Source organism: Dermacentor andersoni, chromosome 8 (assembly GCF_023375885.2).
Source record: "Dermacentor andersoni chromosome 8, qqDerAnde1_hic_scaffold, whole genome shotgun sequence".
Lineage (NCBI taxonomy): Eukaryota > Metazoa > Arthropoda > Arachnida > Ixodida > Ixodidae > Dermacentor > Dermacentor andersoni.
In genome coordinates this window covers 139,634,286-139,662,209 of record NC_092821.1, presented here as the reverse complement: position 1 = coordinate 139,662,209, position 27,924 = coordinate 139,634,286, and the positions used below count along the sequence as shown (strand labels likewise).

At 49.5% G+C, this 27,924-nt stretch overlaps 1 protein-coding gene across 3 annotated transcripts in view; it reads right to left on the bottom strand.

Annotated features, from left to right (window-relative positions):
- Positions 1-26,718, bottom strand: part of gw (trinucleotide repeat containing adaptor protein gawky) — a 49,644-nt gene extending 22,926 nt beyond the window's left edge. Inside the window, exons 1-10 of one of the 3 annotated variants that reach the window (XM_050173901.3) lie at positions 26,595-26,718; positions 24,635-24,704; positions 21,467-21,584; positions 21,236-21,387; positions 20,127-20,192; positions 13,816-14,328; positions 11,591-11,764; positions 4,436-4,987; positions 3,294-3,584; positions 1,490-1,622 (exon numbers count right to left, since the gene is read on the bottom strand). In XM_050173901.3, coding sequence (XP_050029858.2) covers positions 1,490-1,622; positions 3,294-3,584; positions 4,436-4,987; positions 11,591-11,764; positions 13,816-14,328; positions 20,127-20,192; positions 21,236-21,387; positions 21,467-21,584; positions 24,635-24,688 — 2,053 coding nt within the window. In that variant the 5' untranslated portion in view covers positions 24,689-24,704; positions 26,595-26,718. The remainder of the gene's footprint in view (positions 1-1,489; positions 1,623-3,293; positions 3,585-4,435; positions 4,988-11,590; positions 11,765-13,815; positions 14,329-20,126; positions 20,193-21,235; positions 21,388-21,466; positions 21,585-24,634; positions 24,705-26,594) is intronic. The other 2 variants (XM_050173903.3, XM_050173904.3) reach the window with 2 other exon arrangements.
- Positions 26,719-27,924: the final 1,206 nt, after the last annotated feature.

Sequence of the window (27,924 nt, the reverse complement as noted above, 5' to 3'; positions counted from 1 at the left end):
AGTCTCGACATGATCGATGTGTGCAGCTATAGTACGCAGCAGTCTGGAACGCCCATCACGCCACCACCATCTCCGAAGGTGTTGCAGGAAAGCTCGCCTCCTGTTAACAGAGTGCATGTGGTCTGGGGCGGCGGAGTGCGATATATCCATTTTACGTCCGACCCCGTTCGAAATAAAAAATGAAGAATGCAGGTGATTTTCCAGGTGATATAGATATCCGTGTTCGATATGTCGGTTCGACTGTATTTAAATATCTGTTCCCTTTGCAGTCAGTAATGTTGCATTTTTACATCGAATGAACTGAATCACCAGCTCCAATTACACGCACTAGTTAAAAATTGGCTGCAAGCATACGAGACACGAAATATCATGTACAGTAGAAGCTCGTTCATGTTCTGGAAAATACTGCGAGGGAAAACGTATTAATTGCGAAAATGTACAATCCGCAGTAACTAAATAAATTTGTCAGGCTTGACAATCGCTGACACCTATGTAACGCGAAGCGTCGCGCGGATCGTTGCAGCACGAGACACCCACGGCGTCAAGCTGGTGGAAGTAAAGCGAAATGCGATGTCCACATTGTGGCACTCGCAGCAGGGAACGGCAGCGGGTTTGGATTATTGGCTACTAAAAGCATGCAGTACATCACCAATGTCACTACTCGACAAGCGCTGTAAAATGGATAGGTGAAGGTGCTTATCGCAATAGGTTTGGCAGTGTGTGACGACCCGGGCAGACATTTGCTGGTACCGGAATAAGAAAGTCTGCACGCCGTCGTCTTCAAGTGCCTCGCGCCTTTTCTTGTTCGCATGGGCTTTAGCGGCCAGAAAAGGTATACGACCGCAGTCTGCAGCAGGGAACAGTGGCGCGTTTCAGTCATCCTCAAATAATAGCGTGTGCTACACTTCCGACAGCACCACGCGCTGTGAAACAGATAGGTGAAGAAGCTTATCACAATAGGATTGGCGCCGACAGCTGTGAATGCTGCGTTTGACGAGCCTGGAAAAGATTTGCTGGTATTTAAAAAATTTAATTACTTGGTTTTAGGTGCCAGAACCATGACCTGATGAGGCCCACCGTATTGGGGGACTCCGGAAATTTGGACCATCTGTAGTTCTTTGACGTGCACATAAATCAAAGTACACGGGTCCCCGTCTCAATGCAGCCACTGCCGCCGCATTTCGATTCTGCGACCTCGTGCTTAGCAGCCCAGCACCATAGCCCGTAAGCAACCACGGTGGGTGATTTGCTGGCATCGAAATGAGACGCTGAGTGCGCGCCGGTGTTTTCATGGCGGGGCAAGCATTGTGGTGAAGCTGTCACGGCGGGCAGGTATATACTGTTCTTGATCTTGTTTACATGGGATCTAGCAGCCGGAAAATGTATCATACGATCGCAGTTTGGCGACGTACTGAACTTTGGTGCTGAAAAATTGTGTTTTCCGGGAACATATGAACGTGCAAACTAGCAAGAACAACAAGGTACGTACTTAGGGTGTCCTCGATGTTCATTTGGTTGATGCGCAGAGCATTCTCTACATCTTCCTTCTTGAATCCCATATCGGTTAGGATACGGAACTGCTTACTGGCATAGATGAGGTCCTTGGTCAGAGGCTTGCCACCCTGTCAAGACAAGAACAGCACCAACGGTCAACACAATGCAGCACACGGTGAGTCAACGTCCCTGCCACACACGGCACAGAACAATGCAGCTCAGTATTGGCCCGGCTACCCCCAAAAAATTCCTTTAAAATCATGCAGATATCCGATGGCCACCTCCTAAAATCCGCAACACAAGGACTCGTTTTGCTCCATCTTGTTCCTAAACTGTCATAAGCACGTGGCCAATCCTGATGATAAGCTGCTGCTGTCAGGATCGGCACACCAATATTGTCCACATTCAACCATCTCCTTTGCTCCCCTTTCCCCTTCCCTAGCGAGGCATAGCAGGTAGTGCAAAGTTCAGCTTCAGCCCTGCGGCTTTCAGTAAATGACACTACCTACTGGACCCCATTTCTCTACGACGCGCTCACACGTATTACGGAAATTTTGCGCTCAAAAATAGCCATCGCATTCTTTTTATGCAAACCCTCTCATATATTATGGCTGTATACAGGCCAAAAAGGCAATGCCGAAGCACACAGCTTATATATGTATCGTGCTGGCTCACCAACCGCAGTGATCGCTGTGTTGAGCAGCGCCATGGGCCTCATGCTGCAACGCTAGCGTAGACATATGGTAATTTCAAGCATACTAGACTTGAAATGCGTGAGAATGATGCCAGTGTATCACAAATATTTGATAGCGCCTGCCGCTCAGATGTTTCGTGGCTGCCTTAGGTTGGCCGTGCACGAGCATGCGCTCTTGAATTTTATGTTTTACTCCCTACACCAATCGATCAGACAGTGAGCTGATTTACCATTTAATGCTGGTAATACAGAGACGCCGGTTTTCTTTGTTGAATTAAAATCGATATAAGCAATATAGTAAACAACACATACACGCACCGCGACTGATAATGCTCGTACACCGCGGCTGATTATGCGTGTCACATTTTTGCGTCCCCAAGAAATATTTCTGCCTACAGTAGTTACCAATGCACCGAAAGGCTTCCTTGACGACCTTATATGAACGAACATGGCGTAAATTTCACAAAGTAAGATCTAAAACAAAACGAAATCGTTCCGCAGCACGCGACAGCAATAGTTTCAAGCAGCGCCGCGCCGGATCGCCCAAGCCAGAGAGGAGGAAAGGCTCTCCGCGCGCCCTATCCTCCTCGCCCGATGAAACGGTCTATTGAGTCCAACCTTAATAAATGTTCTTTGTGGCTTAGAGAGAGCTTCGCCTAGGGTCTCCCTTGCTGCGCGCGCGGTCTCGCCTTCCCCTAAGTTAGGGTCGGCGGGGCGCGTACGCGCACAGCTGCGCGTCGGCACACGGAGCGGACCGGAGCGGGCGCAGCCGCGGTGCCCTGCACGCATGGCGGCTCGGAGTGCTTGAACCCGCGGTGGTCGTCCGGCGCGCACGGAATCGGAGTGTGCGCGCCGTGGGCGTCGCGAGGAGACCACAAGGTCCAAGCACAGAGCATCGGTGCAACCCCAAGGATCCCCTTTTCCCCGAACATGGCTAAATCGCACACAGTTTGATGCGGAAAAGTGCAACCCTCATGTGCTCGGGTATATGGTATCACAAAACACAGTTGTTAGTCACACACCGTGGTGCCACACGAAACACCTGCTGACACAGACGCCCCTGCGGGGCAAGCTCGAGGCAGAGTGATGGCAGAGGAATGCGTACCTGTTTAGCAGGCCCACCCCAGGTAGAGGTGTCGATTTGCCCGTCGGCCCATGAAGGCTTGGGCTTGGAGGCCCAGTACGCCTGGTCAGGAGGGGCACTGCCCCAGGCGCCCTTGTTATGGTCCTCCCAGCTGGAGTCTCCCCAGTTGGTGCCATTGCCTCCGCGTGGGCCCTTGTTGCCTCCGCCTCCGCCGCCCCACACTCCTTCCTTTGGCATCCGCAGCATGCCCGGTGGAGCACCACCTCCACTGCAGATAGACTTCACCGAAGGCATGTCCTTCCAGTGTGACACCTGAAGGCGTAACGACGCTCTTACCTTGCTGTTGTGACACTATCATAAGACACTCTACATGCCATCAACCACAATGCACATACTAAATGGGACACTTTTTCAATCAGACAAAACCACAAAAGAAATCAACTCAAGCTGCTAGCAAGATCACCAAGAGTACAGGGCTCAAAAAGCAGAGCATGCACACGTTCAGAAATACCATTCCCTTGACATGGGTCAGCAAATCGGATAACGGTGAAACCATTCACTCAACCAGCAGTTCTCTAACACACCAATACAGGTGATTTGGCGAAAACAGCCAATTAGGAACATTGCTCTCAGTTTTTTTTAATCCATGTTTGTTCCAAAGAGAAGTCTGAGTAACAGCAACCACCGCAGAAACCACCATGCAAAGCCCACAGCTCTCGGAAAGCAGGGCATGCACACATTCAGAGACACCATTCGCTTGACATGGGTCAGCGAATCTGATAAGAGTGCAACCATTCACTCAACCAGCAGTTTTTTAACACACCCATACAGGTGTTTTGATGAAAACAGCCAATTAGGAATGTTGCTTTCAGTTCTCTTTAATCTATGTTTGTTCCAACGAGAGGCACAAGTAGCAGCCCCCACCGCAGAAACCACCATGCAAAGCCCACAGCTCTCGGAAAGCAGGGCATGCACACATTCAGAGACACCATTCGCTTGACATGGGTCAGCGAATCTGATAAGAGTGCAACCATTCACTCAACCAGCAGTTTTCTAACACACCCATACAGGTGTTTTAATGAAAACAGCCAATTAGGAATGTTGCTTTCAGTTCTCTTTAATCTATGTTTGTTCCAACGAGAGGTACGAGTAACAGCACCCACCGCAGAACCCACCTTGCCCTGTCGCGTAGGATTGCCCCAAAGGGCAGTGCCGTCATCATAGTTGGTCACTGGCCTACGCGACGGCGGTGGTGATGGTTCCTCCCAGCCAGACGGCTCTCGCTTGCCATTGGGTCCGCCCACGGGCGACCAGGTCCCCACACTGGGAGGGGGCCCGGCCCCCTTGGGCCCGCCGCCCCATGCGCCACTGGGGCCGTCGTCCATGCTGTGCGACGGCCGGCCACCACCCCAGACGCGGCCCTGTGAGTCACGGTCGTCGGGCCCACCCCAACTGGAACCTGGGGGAGGGGGCGGCCCGCCACTCCAGTGCTTTTCTCCTCCGCCTCCGCCACCGCCACCTCCTCGGTGGTGCTCCCCGCCCCACGAGGGAGGGCCCTCGGGCGAGGGGCGGGGGCCACCTTGCTGGGACGGGGTCGGCACACCGGTCCACATGTTCGAAGGAGGCGGCTCATCCTCCTCGCCCCAGGTTCCCCCAATGTGGCTGGTCGGGGTGTGGCTGCCCCAAGGCTGCTGCTGAGAGCACTGGCTTGAACCCTTTGCGGACAAACGTCAACATGTAGTCGCACTTTCACGTGTTTAAAATATCGAATTACCCATAAAATGAGAGGTGCCAAATATGCACAACCAAGGTCTCTGTCGACATGATGTAAACGATGTACAGTACCGTATTTATTCAAATCTGGCCAAAAGTTTATTTCAAACAATCATATACCAAACTCTAGGGTCGGCTTAGATTCAAGCATTTTAAAAAACGCGCTAGCTTCTCATTGAAATTGATAAATATGGTGCATAGCTAGTGCCATCTAGAATAGTGCGTATCGTAGCCACTACTAGTCGCGGCAGTAGACAACCGAAGCGCACGGGCGACGTCGCAATTTTGACCTGTGTTGTAATGGCGGTGTTATCGTAATGGCACCAAAGAGGCGATGCCATTAAGCTGCCGTTTTCACACGAAAAGTTGTGCTAGCAGCATAGGTATAGGCATTGTCAAACGTTCAAGCCAGCCGGGACTTTGGCATTGATGAGAAAAATGTCCGTCATTGGAGGGGCAAACGGGAGATGCTTTTTGTGTGCGCCGGCTGTAACGAGGAGATGACAGCCACAACGAAGACAGCGACATACCACGAGCTCGGTACGTTCATATTCAATAAATGCTGCTTTCATTTCATGAACACTGTGCTACCTTTATTGTTTGACCTACATTCGAGGAAAATCCCCTTTTGGGGGTCAGCCTAGATTAAGAGTAAATACGGTATGTACCGTATAAATGCATGTACAGGCTGCACCCGTGTACGGGCCGCCGCACCCAGTTTTTCGTAAATATGTATCCAGAAAAAGAAAGAAAGAAAAAAAAAGAACTCAGTGCTCTTACACTCTGTGAAGAAGGATGACCAGCGAAGCTGGATATGTGGGCCTCTTAATGGCTAACTGCACCTCTGCCACGGGTCGTCTTGGTATTGTACTATCTTTGCGATTGGCCGACATGTGGGGAGTGCTTACAGCCTGCGTCACCTCTACTGCAGGTCGGCCTACCATTGCACTATCTTCGGGATTTTTTTTTTACACACGCGGACACAACAACGGGGAAAGTAGCCCTTAACCTCGTCTTAAAAATTTTAAATATAATCGACCTCGTCTTCAAAATGAGGGGTGCATATGTGAGATTCCAGGCGCTGCCAACACATGGCGAACTCGCACGATTGAACTTGTGCTATCCATGTAAGCATTAGCATCACCAACTCCGGTTTTCTGCACTGTTTGGCCGTTTGCACATGCTCCGCACGCCGTGTGGCTCTTTTGTGCTGTTTGCTCGTTTTCATCCGGGCATTCACATATGAACACGATGGGCAAGCACCTAAACAGCTACACGGCTGGGTTTAAGCTGAAAGTGCTAGGTTGTGCTCTCGAACATGGCAAGCACACAGCCAGCAAGAAACTCGACGCGGACGAGAAGTGCGTTCCACGATGGTGTAGTCGGAAAGAAGCTTTGAAGGCAAACCATGCAAGCTTCCCGAATTCAAAGAACTGCTCTGCTATTTGATGAAAGTGAGAAACAATGGCTACGCATTGACAATGGACATGCTTCACATGATGACTCAAGCCATGGCACGTGCAGAATGTGCACCGCACGAGGATTTCAAAGCTAGTGCCAGCTTGGTGCGAAGATTTTTTGAAGAGGAAGAGCCTATCCTTTTGGTAAAGGACCACGCTGAGCCAGCGGCTTCCAGACTACACTGACAAGGTGCTTAGCTTTCAGAACCATTGTTATCAGCCTGTGCCACGAACACAATTATATAAAATCCCAAATGGTGAGCGCCGAGTAGACCCCTGTGGGTTTGACTCCCGAAAACTGCGGTCGAAGGTAAAAACAAGAAGACTGTTGCCATGCGGACAGGCGGTGCTGAGCGCCATCACTGCACAGTGATGCTTTGCATTACTGCGAACGGGCGGAATCTACCCCCATACGTTGCACTGAAAAGGAAAAGAATTCCCAACGAAGTTTTCCACAAGGGGCTCGTAGTTCGAGTCCAACAAAAGGGCTTGAACGATCACCTCGTGCTCAACTGGGTAAGAACTGTTTGGCAGAACCGCTGAGACAAGGCTTGTAGGCCAAACGGTCACTTTTGGTCTTCGACACCTTCTGCGGTCACTTGACGAATATGGTCACGCGCCGTGTCAGCACAGGCATGGCTATTCCAGTGGCTGCATACTGCAAACACTGGCCATCAGCGTGAAATGGCCTTTTAAGGCTGAATTCCGCAGGCAGTACAAGGGGTGGATGGATGCGGCGGCCTCGAGCAGACGCCAACTGCAGGACTCAAGAGGGCGTCGCTTGCGATTGCACTTGGCTGGATCCTGTCCGCATGGAGCTCAGTGTCGACGGACATCGTATCCCGAAGTTTTAAAGTCGTTGGGGTCAGCTTGGACGGCGACGAAGATGACTTCTTGTGGGAGAGTGTGCATCGCCACACAGCACCAGTTCAGAGTCTGAGGACTCGGCGAGTGACAACGACCAGACATTATGGCAACTCTGCCATGTCGTATACTGCAATAACCGCTCTTCATTCACGAATTGGTACACTGCTTTTACTCGAGAAAATAAATAAATTTACACATCACGTGTATGGGCTGCACCCTAAAAAATGGTCCTCACAGCTTGAAAAAAATTTACAGCCCTTACATGCGTCTGCACAGTATGTAGGCTGACAAAACGTTCCACACCTTATGGGGATGCTCGACTGTTACACATCCCCTGATGTTTTCCCTGCATGGCTCTCGCATTTCCTGTAATCCGGCTTCTCTGCATAGCTTAGTGCCAGTGGAGGTTGGTGCAGTTGCAGAATATCAAGAGAGGTGGCACGAGCGTTGCGCTAACGGTGAGGTTAGGCGGCCACGACAGGAAGTAGGCTCTCCCTCTTTGTCTCGGCATAGGCAAGCGGTGCGGACGTTGCGCGCGTGTGCCGATCCATGCGTCTACGAGACCGTCTCGCGAGGCGTAGGAGCAGGACACCGGAATGGAGGAACGCAATCGTTCAAACAAGCAACCGTTCACATGACCGTACACATGAACGACCAGGCGTTGGAGTCCAGCATGGGGCGAACATACAGTCAAACCCGTTTATAACGATACCGGGTTTCACAATATATCGGTTACAGTCGACGACCAATAATTCAGACTCCATGGAGAAGGTAAACAAGTCCAAACTATCAAATGTCTGGGGAAAAAAGAAACTACCGTATTTACTCGCATGATGATCGCACTCGTGTAATGATCGCACCCCTGAATTGTGCCTTCAAAATTCGATTTTTTTAATTCCAGTGTAATGATCGCACCCCGAACTTGCCACAGCGAAATGTCGTGTGCCAAGTCTCGCTAATAATGATCGCGCTTACCATCTGGGGAATGCTACGCGAACTACTCTTCAAGACAAACCAAGCGAGCTGTACTCACCACACATTCTTAAGTAGATGCCTCATTTCACTACTTTCATCACTTTCCGCACTTCCATGACTAAAAGAAAGCTGCAACCAAACTTGCCTTTATTATGTGTAGGCTTTATAATGGTTGTGATCAACAACAACAAAAAAAGGCGCCTTTCGATTCTTCTAATCTGCACTCGTGGGCACATAACAAATCGCGAGCGGCAACGATAGTAGCCACGTTTACATACGTCAAAAGTGTGCCCTATTCATACACCGACGCTTGTAACACAGCTAGGATATCCACCCACCTTTAGCGGAATCGTGCCATATTAGGATAGTAGTGAAGACAGATGCCGCAGTTTCCGCAACATGCCGGCCATGTGTTTCTATGTCACTGGCAGCTGTTTCTGTCCCCTCAAAGTGGACATGGCTAAGTTATTGCCGCAATTCATTACTGATGCGGAAGAAACTGTTTCAATGCACGTAATGTACTCACGAGAAGAATAAAAAATTGCGTTCGGCGCGTTCAGCTTGCTCCGCCGGCCGCCATTTTTGTTTTGGTGTCCCGCAGCAAATGCGGGACGAAAAAAAAATTTGTTTTCTTTGCGCGGGAAATTTAACCCGCGTAATGAATTGCGTCAATTTTCCTGGAAAAAAAAAGTGCGATCTATGCGAGTAAATACGGTAATGTTACCAAAAAAGGTCATCTTTTTTACACTGTAAGGCCCCTGTGCAAGCAACAGGTGGTGGTCGATGCATTACTGCACGCACTTCCGCTTACGCGCAACCAAGTGGGCCAGTATTTTTGTCAGTGTTCAGTTATGCCATGCACCGATGGAAGGACTGCAAAGGCTTGTCAGATCCACATGTGGAAGGGAGCATACGGCACATCATCATCCGAGCAAGAGTCGCTATTTGATGGTGGGAGAACTTGCTCAATTATTTCGTTGTCATTCAGTTCAGCACACGACAAAACCTTGCTGTCGACGTCTGCAAAGTCTTCAAACGTTACAGCGGCAGGAATCGGCACACCGCAGCCTAGCAGGTCATCAATGATGTCCACATTTGAGCTAGTTGTGGCACTTCAGCCTCGTCACTTGCGGGGCCAGGCTCATTCAGACTGCTAGGGCACCGTTAATGCCATTTGACGCAGCCTGTCTATAACTTCACGAGAAAGACTTCTTGGAGCCAGCAGAGCACTGTCTGGAACACAAACTAAACAAACAAGCACAGCACGGCAGAACGCTGTCCGGAAGGCAAACTCAACAAACAGAATTGTGATAGCCGGCTATGCGCGGGGGTGCCGGAACAGGATGTTACGATCGCGATGCTAATGCAACCTCACAATTCAGGCAAAGTCTCGGCATTAGCATTGAAATCTCTGAGGCATAAAGCAGCGACCAAGGATAGGCCTCAGAGAATACTGTCTAGCGTGTAATCTCTGAAGACATACATGATCTCTCGTCGAGTTTGCCAGAGGAGATAATGACGGCAGAGTCAATGTACGCTACAGGCACAGACGGAGTCCAGATAATGGAATGTAGGGCTGGCGGCTGTCCAGAATGTCGGCCATTTTCGTGCATTAAGTCTATGGGGCCATTGGCAATGCTGCGAAGCTGTCCGAATTACCGAGCATGTCCAGATTATTGGTGTCCAATTTATTGGTCGGCGACTGTATAACAATGAGACGCTGCTGCACTGTGAACTTTTGTGAGTATTCCATAGTGAAATAACCCGCTTATTACAATGCCACATTACCGGTTTTGGCAAGTGAACGTTGGTGCTGAAAAATCTTGTGTTCCGGGAACATATGAACCAGCAGAAAATGAGCGCATCTTTAGTGGGTCATTTTGTGTGTTCTCGATTACGAATGTTGGTGCCAGGAAAACGTACGTAACGGGAACGCATCAACGAGGTTCTACTGTATAAGGCAAAGGTACAGTAGTTGGACCAAGGAAAAACAACTTTAGGCACACTAATATACGACTAAATAGAGAGCTGAAGATTATTAACACGTAAAGTGCCAGTTTGCAAATTTCGCCTTCAGGCATGGCTTCACAACAGCGCGAACTTTGCCTCATAGTGTGGCTTCTCGGCATAGTAGCATGTGCTGCAGTAAAGCCACAGTATGATGCGAAATTCGTGCTGCCGTGAAGCCACACCTAAAGGCAAAATTCACATATTAGGTGAAGGGCGACTTCGAGGCTAAGACCTCACCTTATATTTCAATAGTCGAAACCCGTGATAATGAAATCCCCACAACAACGAAATATTTTCGCATCCTCTGCAAATGCCCATTGGATTCAATGAATTTCGTACCAATGCATTCTGCAACTTGCCGGAAATTAACCCCGCATATTACCTACTCGAGCAAGGCTAGCAGGCTCCAAAATGTACTCAAACGCGCAGCATGGAGTGCCAGGCATCGGGCTGTGACTGAGCCACAGTCCGGAAGTATACATCCCTTGCTTCAAGAACGCTGGTTTTGATGCCACTTGACAGGCAATGCGTGCGGAATCGGTGCCGGACGTAGATTTGCGCAAAGGGGCTGTAATCTTGATTGATTGCCTTCAGGTATACGAGGTACGATCACGATCACTACTACGGGCAACAGCGTACGCTGGAGAAATGACTCCGCTGCTGCGGTGCGTCTAGTGGCGAGTTACACAACATCTTGCCAAAGTGATCGTATTCTTAAAGCAACTGACCAAGAACACTCCGCCGCAGTGCTGCCACTGCTGATGGACGCATGCGGTGCACTTTGTGCTGGTGGCAATGCGGTTCTATATCCTCGATATGCTTGCCAATGTGGGCCGACGGAATTTTGACAGTAAAGTTTCCTTCTGCGACGCATTACTTATCTGTGCCGTCTCATTTTGTAACAACCAAATTCACGCGAAAGCGATTTCTTTCGCATTACCCTGCTAATTTCGTTATTGTGGGGTTCAACTGTAAACACTGCCACATGTGCATTGCAACAGCCCCCTTGTTTTTGTGTATTTGCTCCCACACAGCCAGCAATACAATCGGTTTGGTTTGAATATTCATATCTCATAGAATGTTTGAAAACCTCCAAATACCCAGATTTCTAATCAAATACTAAACTCATCTGATACAAACACACGCAAGTGTTACCTGCAACTTTTGCTCATTCAATTTGATGATGACATAATGCCCTTCAATAGCATTTAATGCCATTATTTGCCTTCTTACCTGTGCTGACTGAGGTGGGTTGGGCTGCTTGTTGCCACCGGCTCTTGCACTACGCATGTTGTTCTCCCAGACCTCGGTGCCGTTGTTGACGGGTGCCCTCCAAGGTGCCCCCGTGGGTGGCTCTTTGGTCCCTGGCGACATCGGCACATCCCAGGGCGTCTCTTGGTTTATAGGCTGCAGCAACAACAAACCGGTGTTCCCCGCTCACATAAAGGCCATGAACAAATGTAAACCAAGGTTCACCATGTGGGGTCAAAAGATGCTCTCTCAGCGTACTATTCCTTTATAAATAAAGGAAGTACTGTATTTACTCGAATCTATCGCGCACTTCCCACTAAAACGGGTCCAAAAATGGTGTGCGCGTTAAAGTCGAGTACGAACCTAAATCTGTTTTACCACATCACCATCTGCATTTCAAAATGGCCACCTCGCATGCACTTCGAGCCTAGCTGCCGTAGCTTCCTCCATATGTTGTAGTATGTATGCTTAGGTTAGTCCACCGTCTTCCCGTTTTCTGCGTTTGCTCTATCAGCGTGAAAGTGCCGACTGCGAAGTCACACAGAGTGTTCATCATGATGCCGCAATCAAAAGAAAAGTGATCGTGTGCGTGGAGACGGGCGGAAATCGGGCCGCATCATGGACGTTCGGAGTTCCCGAAACTTGATTGCGGGACTGGCGCCCGCTACGTAGGCACGGCCGTGGTGCCCCTAACTTGAAAGCGATCTGATATGGAGACGGTCTATGCACCTAGGCGCACTGCGTTGTGTTCTCATCGCTTAGTTCACGTTGAAACGAGAGGTAAAGGTCAATTCGCTCATTTCTGCTACCGCACCTCCTCACTCCAGCATTCTCATAAAAAGTTTCCACCGTCATTGAGTGATATGTGTTCGTGTTTGCTTGTGCGTGCGTGGCACCATGCTTGTTAATTTAGTTAGGAAGCGAAGGTTTAAAAGTCTATAAGGCCGATACAACTACTATCCTTACTTTTCGTATAGCTGCCTACTAATTTGCTATCACAATAGATGCTTCGTCCTTCAGGCGAAACTGCAACTTTCTTTATTAATCGCAACTTCAGTGCATTCGGAGTAAATCTTTGTTTTTCCAAATGAGAGAAAGTTTTATTTCCGTATGAAATAATGAGGTGTGCAGTACTGTAAAGGACTTTTCTTTTTTTTAGGTCACAGCAAACGGGTGCGCATTACAATCGAGGGCGTTTTTCTTTTTTGTCACGGAAAACGGGTGCGCATTACAATCTAGTAAATACAGTGGCTACAGCTATCCTCTTAGAAGAGGGAAATTTTCCAGACTCGCACAAGATTACAGCTCTCGTCCATACAGGAACGAAATTTCTAGAAAACCAAGGTCAGCGACCATATTGGTAAAGCTGAAGGCACGTGGCACAATTCCGCCTAGGATCCAACTTGCAACTAATTGTACACGCTGCAATGACGTTTCCAGCAAACTCTATCGGGTACATCATGCCATGTGGCCACACACAGCTAAATGCCCAAACAGCCACATCCAACAAATTGCATCACATACTTTGGGACTGAGGTATGCACCGACACCTTTGTGCGGGCATTCACCTGTTCTGCCCTCCCTACTCCTCTCCCTTTCCACTCGCCCTAACTGTTAACGGTGGTCACCGCTGTCGGGAGAGCGAGTGCAAGAAAGCTCTCTCCTGAAAAGCACGTTTCCCCCTCGTCCGTCAGCCCCCTTTGTTAAGGTCTCGGACTTGAGCTTGTCTAAGGCACGCAAGGCGAGCGCATACATTTTGTTGATCCTCTTCCGGAAGCTAAGCTGAAAAGCGGTGCCTACTGCTCATGCGCAATCTTAACACACTGAGCCGCACTTATCGGAGGCCCAAGCCGAAGAAGACTGCCCGAGCTCTTGTGAGTGGGCCTACTGGTTATCGCTAGAGGAAGCAGCGCAGCCAAAGAGACTTTTCCTAGCGGCATGCCAACGAGCGTGCCGCTATGCTGCTCGTCCAACCAGATACCACAGCATACAATAGGGAGTGGTTTAGATATGATTTCCCCAAGTGATTTTACGCATCCAAAAAACCCCATAATCAGCTGTATGCCTTTTGATTTCTTTTGTACAGGCCTGGTCAATAGCATTCCCAAATTTCTTAGCTCCACTTTTCCCTCCTCTTTTCTACTTCAGGAAGCAAAGCTTCTGGCATGCATGCGCTTTATCGAAAGCAACTGAAAAGCGTTTCTCACCGACTGGCCCCAACCCTCGCTGAAAGCCGCCAGTCGTCGCAGTTCCGACATCGGCTCTTCCAAGACGTTGCGTGTGGCCACTGTGGTGCTCTTGGGGTCCGATGCTTCGGCACCCTTGGTGACGGTGCCCTGACCCCAGCTGCTTGCTGCTGCCGCTGCTGCTGCTGCTGCTGTCGGCTTGGTCGGGGAGCTTGCACCACCTGCATCCCCACCGGCATTTGGCCCACCGGTAGCATATTCGGGCCCACGCGTGCTTGCAGCACCGCCCCACTGGGCTGCCCCGGAGCCCCAGCCCCCCTGGGGTCCAGGTGGCGGCGCACCCCAGCCTGTGGCTGGAGCCGCGGCGCCGTTGTTGAGCGAGCTTTCGCCTCCGCCCAGCAGGCCGAGGCGTGGAGGCCGACAGTTGCGCGACGATTGTGGCGGATGCGACGAGGGTTGTGACGTTGCCTCCTCAGATCCCCCAACAGCGCCCAATAACTGGTCTGCACCTTCTGAGGTGCTGTCGTTGGAGGGCTGTGGGGCAGAGAAAGAACAAGCAAACATTAGTCTATGCTCTTTCTCAATACAGTTAAACTTCCGATATAAAAAATCTCGATTTAACGGGGCGCTGAACCACCCCTCGGGCTTAAGGGGAGACACGGGTCTGGGAGGCCAAAAAAATTCTGAAAAATCGATTTTTGGAAGTATTTTTTTTCATAATTAAAAAGGTCTAAAGAAACTGTTCCTAAAATACTGTAGCAATGTAATGCGCATTAGTCGAGTTATTCGGTCTCAAAGTCAGTTTCATGGCCATTTTCGCTCGCGAAACCACCTCAAAAACGATCATATTCAACGCCGCAGCGCCTGAGAACCACGCCAAGTAGCGCGGCCATTTTGGTCTCATTTGAAAGACGCATTCTTCTATTGTCTGTTCCTAGCGGAAGAGCGCCTTCCGTCTGGCAACGGCACAGCTATCGCGCATAAAAAAAAGCACTCATACTCGCACATTATTGGTGCGTTTCTATCACGTGGGGCCGTTCCTGCTTCCCTATTGGATGCCAATGGATTCGTCTGCTAGACAGCGGCGCGCAGTCCGCCATTTTGCCAAGAGGCCTAAGCGACGGCTGTGCGATCGGTGCGATGGCAGGCGGTCATCGGAAGTTCCGTACTGTTCATGCGTTCGGGAAGAAGCGAAAACGGCGTCCGAGAGCACGCAGCGTATCACCAGCGAGACCTTCTGCCGCCGAGAACACGGAAGCAGCGGGCGGTGCCGGCGCTATCACGAACGCGGCACCCGCGATCGCGGACGCGATAGCGGCGACCCAAGATCACACGCGAGCTGTGCGCGTCGACACTCCCCTGGTTTCCGACGCTCAAAAAGTGGCCATCGAGTGTCGTGCGAGTGATATACGGCAAGACCTTTCGTCGACGTCAGCCACACGACGCAAGCGGTCTTTTTTTCGAGACTCGGAAGGAGCCGCGACGACTGGAACGCCGTTCACCGTCGTAAGCTTAGCGTTGGTGAATGAACTGCTTCAGTGCATGAATTGCCGTGTGTGTGGCGGGCCTGGCAGCATCTCCAAAGAAGACCGAGAATATGGTATCGCCGCGAAACTTGTGCTGACCTGTGGTGAGTGCGGAGAACTGAAGACTGTATGGAGCTCGCCAAGAGCAGGGGGGGACGCGGCGCGCGGCCCTTTCGAAATCAACGTGCTCGCGGTTCGCGCGGCAATGGGCACAGGGAACGGACAAACTGCGCTAAACGATATATTTTCCACTCTGAATATTTCGCGGAGAGGCATGCACACGAAGACCTACCAAGATTATGTTAAATTGAAGATGAACCCTGCCTCGCAGAAGGCTGCCGCGTTCGTTATTGACGACTGCGCGAGCACGGTGAAAACGCTGTATGCCGATCTGGACTACGGAAATCCTGGAAACATCGCTGTTTCCTTTGATGGGTCTTGGTTGACCAGGGGCCACTCATCTCATATTTGTGTTGGGACAGTGATCGAGCTATTTACGGGATACGTGCTTGACTTCGTCGTCCTATCGAACTTCTGTTTGGGGTGCCAGCTAGGGCCGAAGGAGGACGACCCAAGGTATGCCGAGTGGCTAGCTGACCACAGTTGCCAAAAGAACACCTCCAGTAAGCCAGGCCAAATGGAGGTGGAAGCGGCACAAATTTTATTTGGCCGCTCATTAGAAAGGCATGGGCTCCGCTACACAACCATGTTATGTGATGGAGACAGCCGGGCCTTCAGTAGCCTGCAGGAGGCACAGGTATATGGCTTTGTGCCAATAGAAAAAGAGGACTGTGTCAACCATGTGCATAAGCGCATGGGCACAGCCCTTCGAAACCTCCTGCAGAAACAAAGAGCTGACGGAAAGCCAAGCCTTGGCGGTAAAGGAAAACTCACGGGCGAGCTGGTCACGAAGCTCACTACATATTATGGATGGGCTTTGAAAACTCAAGGAAACATCGAAGCCATGCATAATGCTGTTTGGGCAACTCTTTATCATGTAGCATCTACTGATGCAAGCCCAAATCACTCGCATTGCCCAAGTGGTGAAGAGTCCTGGTGCAAGTACAAGAGGGCTGTTGCCAAGAAGGAGACTCCTCCAAAGCATCGCTACAACCTGCCGGAGCATGTTGTTGATGCCTTGCGGCCTGTGTACGCGCGACTCTCTGACAAGAAATTGCTGAAGCGTTGTCAGAGAGGCAAAACCCAAAACCCGAACGAGAGCCTGCACTCTGTCATTTGGTCGCTCGTGTCAAAGAGCAAACATGCCTCTCTTTTCACTGTGGAAGCTGCTGTGGCCGAAGCAGTTGCAAGGTTTAACGCAGGCAAAGGGAGAGCAGATGCAGCAATACTAAATGAACTGCACCTGCAGCAGAATGCCGTAGCCTCTGAAAGATGTTCAGAAAAGGACAGTCGCCGACTAGTGGCATCCGATAAGAAGCATGCACATGCTGAAAACTTCAGGCGTGCAATGAAAAGAAAGCGCACCAAGGAAAATGATGATGACTACGTTCCTGGTGGCTTCTAGCATAGTTACCACACTGATTCATACCTTCTCCTATTGAATAAAAATGTTCACCATGTTCCTAAACTTCTTTTCTCGTTTTCTCAAAACAACATTTTTTATCACATCCTAGGACATTGCCCACAGTAACTTTTGATGTAGCGGTTGGATTTTGATAATTCTTGCAGCATTTGAAAGCTTATACATTGATTAGTGCAATAAAACCAAGAAATTTTGATACTTTTATTTAGAACAGTGATTTAATCAACAATAAAATTAAGCAGCAGTTTCAGATTTCTGATGAGTATACTTGATAAGGCCATAACTCTTGAACCAATGAAGCTAAAAATAAAATTATGGTATTCCTGCACTCCCTGGTCTCTATAGAGCGCTGTCATACCAAATTAATAGCAATCTTTTATGGGAAAGCTGTCAAAAGACTGGGCAGAATGTAAGTTTATGAAACAGTCAATATTTTAAAATGTGGGAGTGATAGCCCAAATCTAATTGCATATTTGTTTTTAGCTGTGAAAAATACATATTCTATAAAAATTTCAGGTGGAAATACTGAAAATTTAAAAAAAAAATTTTCAAACCAGTGTCTCCCCTTAAGTGAAATAACACAGACTGCAGGCAGCACATGCCGCTGTGAATGTCTCAGCCAAGTTTTGCTGTCATACGCGGTGCATGGAGCTCGCAAGCAGACTGTGAAGTCCCCTTTCTCTGAGACACTCTCTTTTCAACAGAAGGCCTTGTTCTCACTCTCTTCTGGATGCTTTATTTCGTCGTTCCTTTAGACGGCTGCTATTGGCCGATAGCCGACATCAAGCTGCGGCCAGGCGCAGATGGCGCAGATACAACGGCCGCTGCGGGGTGCTGCCACCGAGTCCACTGGCTAAACACACTGCAACTCACAGAGGACAACCACGTTTGGCTCATGCTTAGCTTGTCGTATGCACCAAAAGCAGAAGTCGCGGCAGCTATGCTAACATACAAAATGAAATTTGCGCACCACAGTGACATATGGAAAGCGGAGCATTGTGGGCATGCCCCACTGTGTCGTAGCCTGTGCAGTGCAAGGCGTTGAAGAAGGAACAGGAGCGCAGCCGAGGCAGAGTTTGATTGCCAATAGCTCCGCTTCTGCAGAACACATTGAAGCACTTTTTGCAGCAAAGTATTTCTGAAATAGCCGATTCTCACTTCAAATGCATTTCTCCACTTCGATAAAAAGTGGTTCAGGGCCCCATTACGAATTTCTTGGTGTAACAAACAATTTTTTTTGCCAATCTTAGTTCCATTAGAAACTACATTTTCTTTCACTATTTAACGAAGTAACGGGCTGCGCTACAACGGACTATCAGCTATAGCGGATGAAATTAGCAGCAATTTTTCTCAAAATCGGGCGTATAAAACGGACTTTTGCCGTGTCGACACGGGCTCACAACTGACTTCCGAGGGAAAGCCGACGATCGCGGCCCAATATCACGCACGCAAGGGAAGGAGAAAGGTTGTGCGGAAAAGTGCTTTCTTCTTCCGCAGGAGGCACAAGGCGCAGTTGAGGGAGAGGGGTCCTACTCCGGCGGCTGCTGCTTACGGCGCGGCCGCCCAGTGCTGGCAGCTTTGTAAGCGCTGTGCTTTCGACATTCGCGTTGAAGGGAAAGACAGCGTGAAAGTCAATTCGCTCGCTAGTGCTGCCGCACTTCCTCACTCCATTTTGACAGCGACTTTCCACGGTCGTCGAGTGACATGTATTCGTGTCTACCTGTGTGCACATGACACCGTGCTTATTAATATAGTTAGTATATGAATACTTACTTTATACGGCCGATAAAACTACGGATCCTTACTTTGCATAGCTGCCTACTAATTTGCTATCGCAATCGACGCTTCACCTTTTTGGGCCAAACTGAGGCCTTTTCTGGTTTGTTTTTTACTTCGCATGTTAGTCACTCACTCTTTGCAGTAACATTGTAACACATCGCGACCAAAGTTTCGGAAGTGAGGCATTTTGGATATTACGGACTTTGGATAAAACGGCCATTTTTTGTCGTATCATCAGGGTCCAATGTATTGAGAGTCGGCTGTATCCATATTGTTTTTCACTTCTGTTTTTAATTTGAGGATGCAGTAGGCACTAAGTGCGGTGAGCCATGGCGTCCAAGATTTACACCGCTACCGTGAGCCACACTGATGCACTGCTCCCGGCATGACCCGCACCGCACGCACTGGCATGCACAACCATGCTAATATAGCATAAGCTTCTTTGGGATCTTATTATAAGTGATTACTGAAAAGATACCACCTGACAAGAAATTATTTTCACTGCTGAAACTTGCAAACCTCGAATTAACGAAATTTGCGATTTAACAAAGCTTTTTGCAGCAAGTACAACTCGATTATGTCGAGGTTTGACTGTGTTCTACAGTTAGAGCTTCTACACTCCGCAGAATACAGCCATGAATGCAGTGATAAATTAATTAATATTAGTACCAACACGGTATCACAAGTAAAGCTGTTTTGACCACAACTGTCTACAAACAGTGTGGGGATTGAGGAATGCGCTACCCTAAGACCCCACGACAGTTACTACGAAGCGCTTAACTTAGGCAACATTGATTTGATACGGAGCTACAGAAAGCAGGAAACCAAACAGTCATATCTTTAACCACGCATGCATGTCACTCATCTTCAAGACAGTCCCCCTCTCTTTGAGACAACCACAGACACTACACCGACATCACAGTGCCAGAGGGTGTACAGGCTTAACTTGTATGGCCACATTTATGGTCATACTTATATTGCCAGATAAGGCACCTAATGGGAAAGCAGTGTCCACGCATGTTTGCGGAAAGTGCTTTGTCGCCGGAACGCTTCATATCAGCCCACATTATTGTTTAATCTAGAGCAACTGATCGTTTGGGGTGAAGCTAGCACAACAGTTGGCAACATTTCAAATTTCATCCAAGTAAATCAATCAAGACCAGAGCCCCTTTTAAATGTTCTCGCAAGGAGTAGAGTTGCGTACTTTTTTTACCACGCACCAAACGTGCTACAAGGCATGGCCTCCACAAATGTACAGCCCACGAATGTTGTCAAGAGCAGCTACTACTCAATTGGCATGGTCGTTTTCTGAACTACAATGTCCCTGTCAATTATTTTACAACAATCCTTTCCAGCACATTGTGAACCAGGCCTGTTACATTACCCTATGCTGGATCAATTATTATCGTTATCATTAATGTAAATCCCACGGCCAGATTTTTCGGTTTCAGAACAGGGACACCAAATTAAGTCTTTCCACCTACTTTTCCGGAACTGCCAATTTCCCTGACAACTCCAGGTTTTCCAGGGTTTCCCTGGCGGTGGACAGCCTGTAAATGGGACATACCTTGTTAACTGCAGAATTATCTCGTGCAAATAACATACACCTCTCCGCGTATACCAATAGAAGAAAATTCTGACACTGCACATTCAGCTGCGCCAGGGAATAAATATATAATACACATCATTGAAAGGACCACATGCAAAGGCATAGCCCAGGGCTGTAGCGATGATCTCTGAATTAATGCTTGCCACCAACTTTCACCAAACCAGTATACTACCACAAAACCTATCCTTATTATTATTATTCTTTTTTTTGCAATGCAACTTTACAAATGTGTGGCTGCCGTGACCTTTGGAATAAAGAAAACTGCAAAGCTAGGGATCCCCTCCAGCTAGCCTCCCCTCCTGCCAAAATGTAGTGGCAAGGCTTCTCGCCGGCCTTTGCGCTTCGGGCCAGACCTTCTTTCAACAGACGATAAGCAAAATGCGCACTTTGCACACCTAGTCTGACCTAACCAAATGGGCACATCACAGGCTAGAACAGCCAGGCAAGATGTCAGCACGCCCGCACTACATTCCCCACTCGCAGCATCCAAGCTTTCAAAACGAGTCTCAGCTTTAACAGTGCTCCTAGCAGAATGTTGGTGCGAGGAAAGCCTGCTTACGGAATTTTGCACACCATCTACTTTAGTCTACCTTACCCGATGTGTTGACAGGGACATTACAAAGGGGCTGAACTGTTGTACAACTTTGGATGCTTCGAGGCACAGATTGCGGACTTTCAAGCAACTCTGCTCCCACAAATAGAGCGCAAGCAACCCCAGACAAAAGCACAAGCAGGGCAGGGAAAAGGTTTCTCGATGCATGGGGAAATCGGCAGGGGCTGCAGTATGGTTCGCCGTCAGAGGGAACACCTAACATTTCTTCACACTCCCACTGGAAAGTGGCCGACCAGATGTGTTGGCTAAATTAGCCCCGGGACATTTTAACTGAATAACTCCGTGATGATGGCCAAATGCGGACGTGTTCCCTTCAACAGCGGATGGTACACGCATGCCGCATATGCCAAAATCGGCAGAGGGACACTGACCCAGGAGGATGAGGAGGCTGCAGAGGTGCCCCTATTGTGTCGAGGGCCCGGCTGACTATTGCTGGGCCCTGTGGAAGCACACTGGCCCCCCAGGCTGCTTGAGCGGTGTATCACAGATGCTTCATCCCCAGTCCATACCATGTCCTCCCCACCTGCAACGACACAAAACGTCCATCAGTGAATACGAAAAATGATAAAAGAACACAGAAGAGGAGGAGGGGGAGTACGCACCCATGCCCCTTTCACAGGGGTTCCGGCAGGAATTCTGCGCCAAGGCTGTGCCAGACGTCCATGCCGCCGACACGTTCCCGGCCTCTCGCGAATCTGAGCCTGGCCGCGTGTCCCAAGTCTGTCGCACAAAAGGGTACCACGTCAAGATGACTTTTAGTGAAGAATAAGACACAACCAAAAATAGTCTCGGGTGATGCAGGACCAAGAATAAACTGCCTCGGCAAAAGGAAAAAGTGCGTGTGCCAGCTGTGTGTGTGTGACGCATTTCACCAGAAAAGCAACCGATAGCCTTGCGGCTCTTTTGCCACCGGCGTTTTTTGCAGAATATGCGTACATTATATTTCCTCTGAATAACACAGACAAGTACAGTTGATTCCAATGCAACAAAATTGATGGGGCTCACAAAAAGATTGTCATGGAACTACGCATATGTAATAAATAACCATGAACACTGGATTAGTGGCTCGAAAAGGAAGTTTAATTCCACATGCATACCTGCCAACCTGAAGATTTGGAAAATCGTGAAGCTATAGTGGCGGGGAGAGGGGGGTATGTGCTGCAGCACTTTTCTTTAAAGGGTTTACCTTTTGCGACAAGCTAACTAGTTTTCACAACCGCAAGTGAAATCTGTGTCCTGGAGAGTAAAGAGTGAAAGCCCCACTGGGGCACAGTTTATTTTTGCACTGATTTTGCTGTTGCTGACATTGCCTGCTTCAGAAACTTCTCCGTGTAGGTTTGTTCCAAGCAAGTACTAGCACTCTGGTGCCCCTTGACCATCAGCAGACTTTGGAGTGCTGAATATTCTCTAACATTCAGCATTGCTGTGGGGAATGGAGAGAAAACCCAGCATAACCATTGAAAATCTGTGGGGCCTGAGCGATCCATCGACACTTCGAACGCTTAATAATTGCGACCACTGCACGTCGCACCTTGGCTCATTCAATATGTTGGCTGGAACCTGATATGCTTGCAAGATGACAAACAACTTCAAGCGCGTCGATTGCCTCTCCTTTTGATTCGCCACTCTGTAGGGGTAGGATAGCAGGGACCGCCATAATAAAATGATGTACGCTGTTGAATGAAGCAGTTTCCAGAGCTTGTACTTGACAAACTTCAGCCATCTTGAGATTGAAGTCTTCTAGCGGGAATTTGTCGAGAATGTAATCACATGCTGCCGTTAAGTACAGACGTACAGCAGAGAACTGCTCTCTCTCAATGCAGCTCAGTGTCTCAACCACAGAGTAGGTTGTGCTGCCAATGACTACGTCTTTATCACCTTTCTGGGTCTCTGCAGCTCCACAGTCAACTTCCAGCAATAAATAACATGCCTTGACAACACCTGGGCGCACAAATCTAGTCAGGAGATCCTCGAAAAAGTGGTTCAAGAGGCCCCTCAGTACATGAATCTGAGGAGCCTGAAGAAGGCAGTTTGCCTTCTCAATAAGCAGTATAACATTTTGGAGAAAAAGACAGTATGTCCTGTTTAGCTCCGATGACAAAAAATAAAACAGGCGCTCCTCACAGGTCACGTGGCTGACTTCTCCAAAATCCTTGGTATGAAGCTTTTGCTTGAGGTCCAGAATCAGCTCCTTTCCTCTTTAGCGAGAGTTCATCGCCGTCGGTGCTTTTTTTTTCCCCGAGGCCTGCAGCAGTCTTGTGAAGATGTGTAGCAGACTTTGGGGTCAGTGCAGGGTTCTTCGGGGTTTGTGAGAAGGTCTTAGGAATTTGGTATGACTCCAAAAACAAGCCTTGCTTGTTGCACTGCTTTGTTTCAGATACAAAATAAGCTGAGTAGTGGTTTCTACTGGTTGAGCAGTTTCTCAACATCAGCCAACGTGTCAGCAAACGCTTCAACGTCTTTCTGACCTCAGCGTCGTGCATCTTTTGGAAGTCTAACTCAATCTTTCCATTTCGAGCTTTTCTCTAGGTTAAAAAAAAAAAAAAAAAAAAAAGAACATGTCAACCAAAGCCTCATCAACCTTTACAGGAAGATGTGAAGCTCCTTTTCGGGCGGCCAAGTTGATGAGATGGCACGGGCACCAACCCCTATCAAACTTGGTTGAGCCTCTCTCAATACAGTAGAGACACTATTTTTCTTGCCGATCATGACATTGGCATTGTTCGAACACATAGCCAACAGGTTTCCAACAGGAAAATTCCGAGACTTCATATCGTCCAGAACCAGATTTGCAATCTTGTGACCCGTCGCTTCCCCTTAGATTGTCCCGAGGCAAAGGCTACGGCTTTCGACTCTACTTGATTCTTTAACAAAATATGTCGCAACAATAGGATAAAGCTGCGTATCCGTATTCCTACTGCCATCCACAGCGATCCAAAATGCTTGCCGTCTTAGGGCATCGAGCAAAGGAGTGTCCGCGCGTTGGTGGCCATTTCCTGGATAATTGACGTCTTTGTTCGTCTACAGGTGTAGCGTTCCGCTTCCGTTTCCAGGCAGTTTATGGCAGTAACCACAAAGCAGTTATGGTGGTCCTTCAATGTTTGTCCCAGGATCGAAGGCATTCAAGATTTTCAACATTCCAAAGCTGAACATCAATTAAGCTCTCTAGTTCCCAATTTCCCAATGCAACAGCAAAGCATGTAAATCTCCAAATAGAATTCCTGTAAGTACTAACACATACTTTCATAACATACAGCGAGTGCAAAGGTAGGAAAGCACAAGATATCTAAATTGGACACTGAGGTCGGAATGCCTGACCCAGCGTCATTGAGAATCACCATGACAATTCAACAAAGCAACATTCGGGGACATATAGCAGCAAGGCTAAGTGCAATCTCACTGCTTGTAAAACAAAATGTTAAACAAGAATGTTGCGGGTTTTTCTGGCTGCATATGCGAGCCACAGTGATCGAAGGTATGTGGAGTGAGCCAATGTATCGGGTGCCGTAACAAATCCAACTCCTCCTCAGAAAGACCAAGCCGGGCTCTTAAAAACAAGTATTTTGGCTGCTCTGGCACCTGGTACTATCTTGAACATTACTTAACTGTAACTTAATGCAAAGAAATAGCAAGTAAAAGAATCTAAAAGAGAGAGAGAGAGAATTTATTGACAGGAATGACAGAGAGGTCGACCTTAGCTAGTGTGCTCTAGTCTGCTACTCTGCAGAATTGAAAAAAATTAAAAAGAACTGGCTGGATAAACTACTCACCCCAGAGTTCCCTTGGCCAAGAAACAGGTCGCTTCTTTTGTCGTCACCTTGCATCTTAGTAGTGTGGGTTCTACACAAAAGCACAAACAGAATGAATATTAATTAAACACGGGCTTTACAACATTTCTCTGCGAACGGTCAGAGGGATACATCGACACCGCTTGTCAGAGACTTATAACGCTCTTTTGCAAACGACGTGCTCTCAACTGAACCACATACGCGACACAAGTACCAGCTAGTTACCACTTATCAAATGTACAACATTACTTTGCTGCCAACGAGACCGTGTCGGTAAAGACGGCTGCTAATGCCGATTACACCGATTCACGATGCGGCAGACGATCCCGAGTTATCAAGAACCATCCTCCCCAATACCAGGAAAAAAGTGATCGTCCGTCGAGTTGACTACACGAAATTGATCAGCTAGTTCAACTGCAGATATGTGAATTTTCTACTGCGCATAACACTGACAGCGATGGCAACAGGAGTTCATCGCGGCCGTTATGGCTACATCTAATTAGCCACCCGAAACTTCTGACGCAACCAGAAGGCTGCGAGCTAGTTTCGTGCTACAGTTCCAAGCGCCGCGTTCGAGGACGCTTCCTCACGGATGACGCGGCAAGATGCTACAATAAGCGAATTCACCTTCACCGGGGAAGCAAGGTGAAGAAGTAAGAACGCGCCGGCCTGAATCTGCGGCGAGAACTCGCCGCCTGCGTCGCAGAATCGTCCCGTCCCGTCTGCTGCGCGGCTTCCACAACAGGTGGTGACACCTGACGGCCACAACAAACAACTTGCGCGCGCGGCCAGTTTCCAAACTCGAGCAGCAGGCCACGCCATCTGGCGCTCGGCAAACGAGACGCGCTGTGGGAAAAACTCCGAAACCGACACGGCCACTAGGTGCCGCCGCTGGGCAACAAGGCTGCAGCCACGCACAAACACACAACACCGAAGCCAAAACACACGCACGCACGCACCTTCGAATGGCGCCGAAAAAGAATAAACAATGCGACGCGAGCTTCGGCTGTGCCACGAAGAGCCGCACGCGCGCGTGCGATGCCCGGGTTTTCTCTTGCGTCGCAGCCAGCTGAACGGCCAGTTCCTCTACTGACACAGAGCTTCAAACAAGCGCACGAGCGGGCAAAAAAACAAAGAAAAATCGATACTGCGACGTCACGGACCGATCAATCGCTCGGCCGTCGACGCAGAAGCGATTCACAGGCTCCAGCCGCGTCCTTGCCGCCGCTAACTATTACTATCGCCAACAGGGCACGATCGCGCGCGTCGATCGCCAATCGGCGCCCGCAAAAACATTGCGAACAAAATCTGCACACCGTAACGACGAACACACACGGTGCCAAAGCAGGCAAGCGACCACGATGCTGCGCTGTGGCGGACGACTTGGCTTCTTTTTTTGTTTTTTTTGTTGCATCGCTGTTTTGATGCCGCCGCCGTCAAATCGGGGCTTCGGCCGCTTTGCCAAACACGTTCGCTAACCGCACAGCGGGGCCTGCCAAATGCGGGAAACGGCGCCTCGCAAAAAAAGCGGTAACGTTACACCTGCGCCAAAAAACGCTGCGGATGCGATTTTGTGTCGCACTATCGGCGACAGGCCGGAGAGTAGGTCAAAAATAGCATCAGCTGTTGCGGCAGGCCTAGCGATGGCGATACACAAACGTTACGCCAAAGCCGCTGCCGGTGCTCGCGGCACCCAGAAGCGGCCTGTCACCGGGTCGGAAACGATCGGCAAGTGACGCAAAATCGAGAGACAAGCGCGCGCGCTACGCATCGAGCAGCCGTCGACGATTCAAGGGCAACTAGGCCTAACCGGTCAGCTTCACAATAAGTGCTCTGCGGGCTCTCTGCGAACGCTCGCCATTCCAACGTCGACGAGCGCACGGTCGGTGCATCCGGATAGCGGGCGCCGTTTCGAACACGCAAAACACCGAACGGTACTCACTTGTACTCAATTTTGCTCGTCCAACTTCAACAAAGGTCCAACATCCATCTGAGCATTTCGTTTTTTGGACACGATCACAAGGAACCATCGGGTAAGCGAGCAGCAGCCATGTTGGCTGCCTTGACTGCGGTGGCGAGGAGGGTGGCGGTGGCGCGCGCGGCGGCCGACGCCGCCGGAACAGCCACCCTCCTCTCCCCCGCACGGAATGGACTCGCCCAAGAATCCTCAAATCGCAGCAGACGGATCGGCGGCGGCGCATGAGTGCACGATGCTCAACAAACGAAACTCTCTAGCTAACGACCGCCTGGGAGTTGCACGTTTAATCCGTATCGCAGCTTTGCTCTCCGTACGTGGTGATCGTAATAAAAAAAGTTTACCGATACGCGTCGACGTTTTATTAAAGCGGAGTGGAAGGGCCCGGTTACGGCGTTCCGGAGGCTGTCCGTCGCGGTGCCGGGAACAACGCAAAGCAAGAGCGAAAACGAGGTCGCCTCCCGTCTCTCAACCACCTCCTTGCCCGTTCGCTCGCCGTGTTTTTGATGACATTCTTATTTTGTGCTTCGCGCATCGGTTGCAGGAGCGGTCGGGACACGTGACGTGCACCTCTCTGCCCGGTTTTGGCAGGGCAAGGGAACGCGCTCCGCTACGCCTTGTCGCGGTGGTAAAAAGGCGCAGCTCCTTCCCAGGGCCCGCCGTAGGCGCCGACACAACAGTCCTTGCCCGAGCGCCGCCGCGACCGTATAATATGTAGCGCCCTGCGCGGCTGGCACAAATTCTGACATTCCTCCCCATCTCACACACACACGCGCCGTCGCGGAAACTTTTTTTTATACGTTTTGTTTCCTCTCGCCGTCTGCTCGCCGCGCACGTAATCACGGCGCAAACGCAATTAGGCGCGCGCCGAACGGACGCGCGTGAATGAACGCGACGCAAGCAAGACCTTGTTTGTCTGTTGTCCCGCGCACCCCGTTAAATAAAAAGGCCCGTTGTGTCCTTTACGTTACCTTGGTGAACCGGGTATAGGGCCGAACGCGTTGACAAATGTGAAACAATGAGGACGTGTGCCGAGAGAGAGGACAGTAGCAGAACCAGTTTCGTCCGCGCCTGAGAGCAGACGATATCTTATCTATTGAGAGCATGCTGATTGGGAAGAGCGAAAGCTGCGTACAATTCACGGAATTTCCTTTCCTTTTGTTCTCGATGTATTTTTTGTCTTTCACTGCACCCGATCGACTGCTTTCAAGGCGGATTACACAAACCGTTATACGACTCAAGGTGCATGGTTGCACTGTGCCCGCTGAAAGACGAAAAAAAAAAATCGCCGACAGGA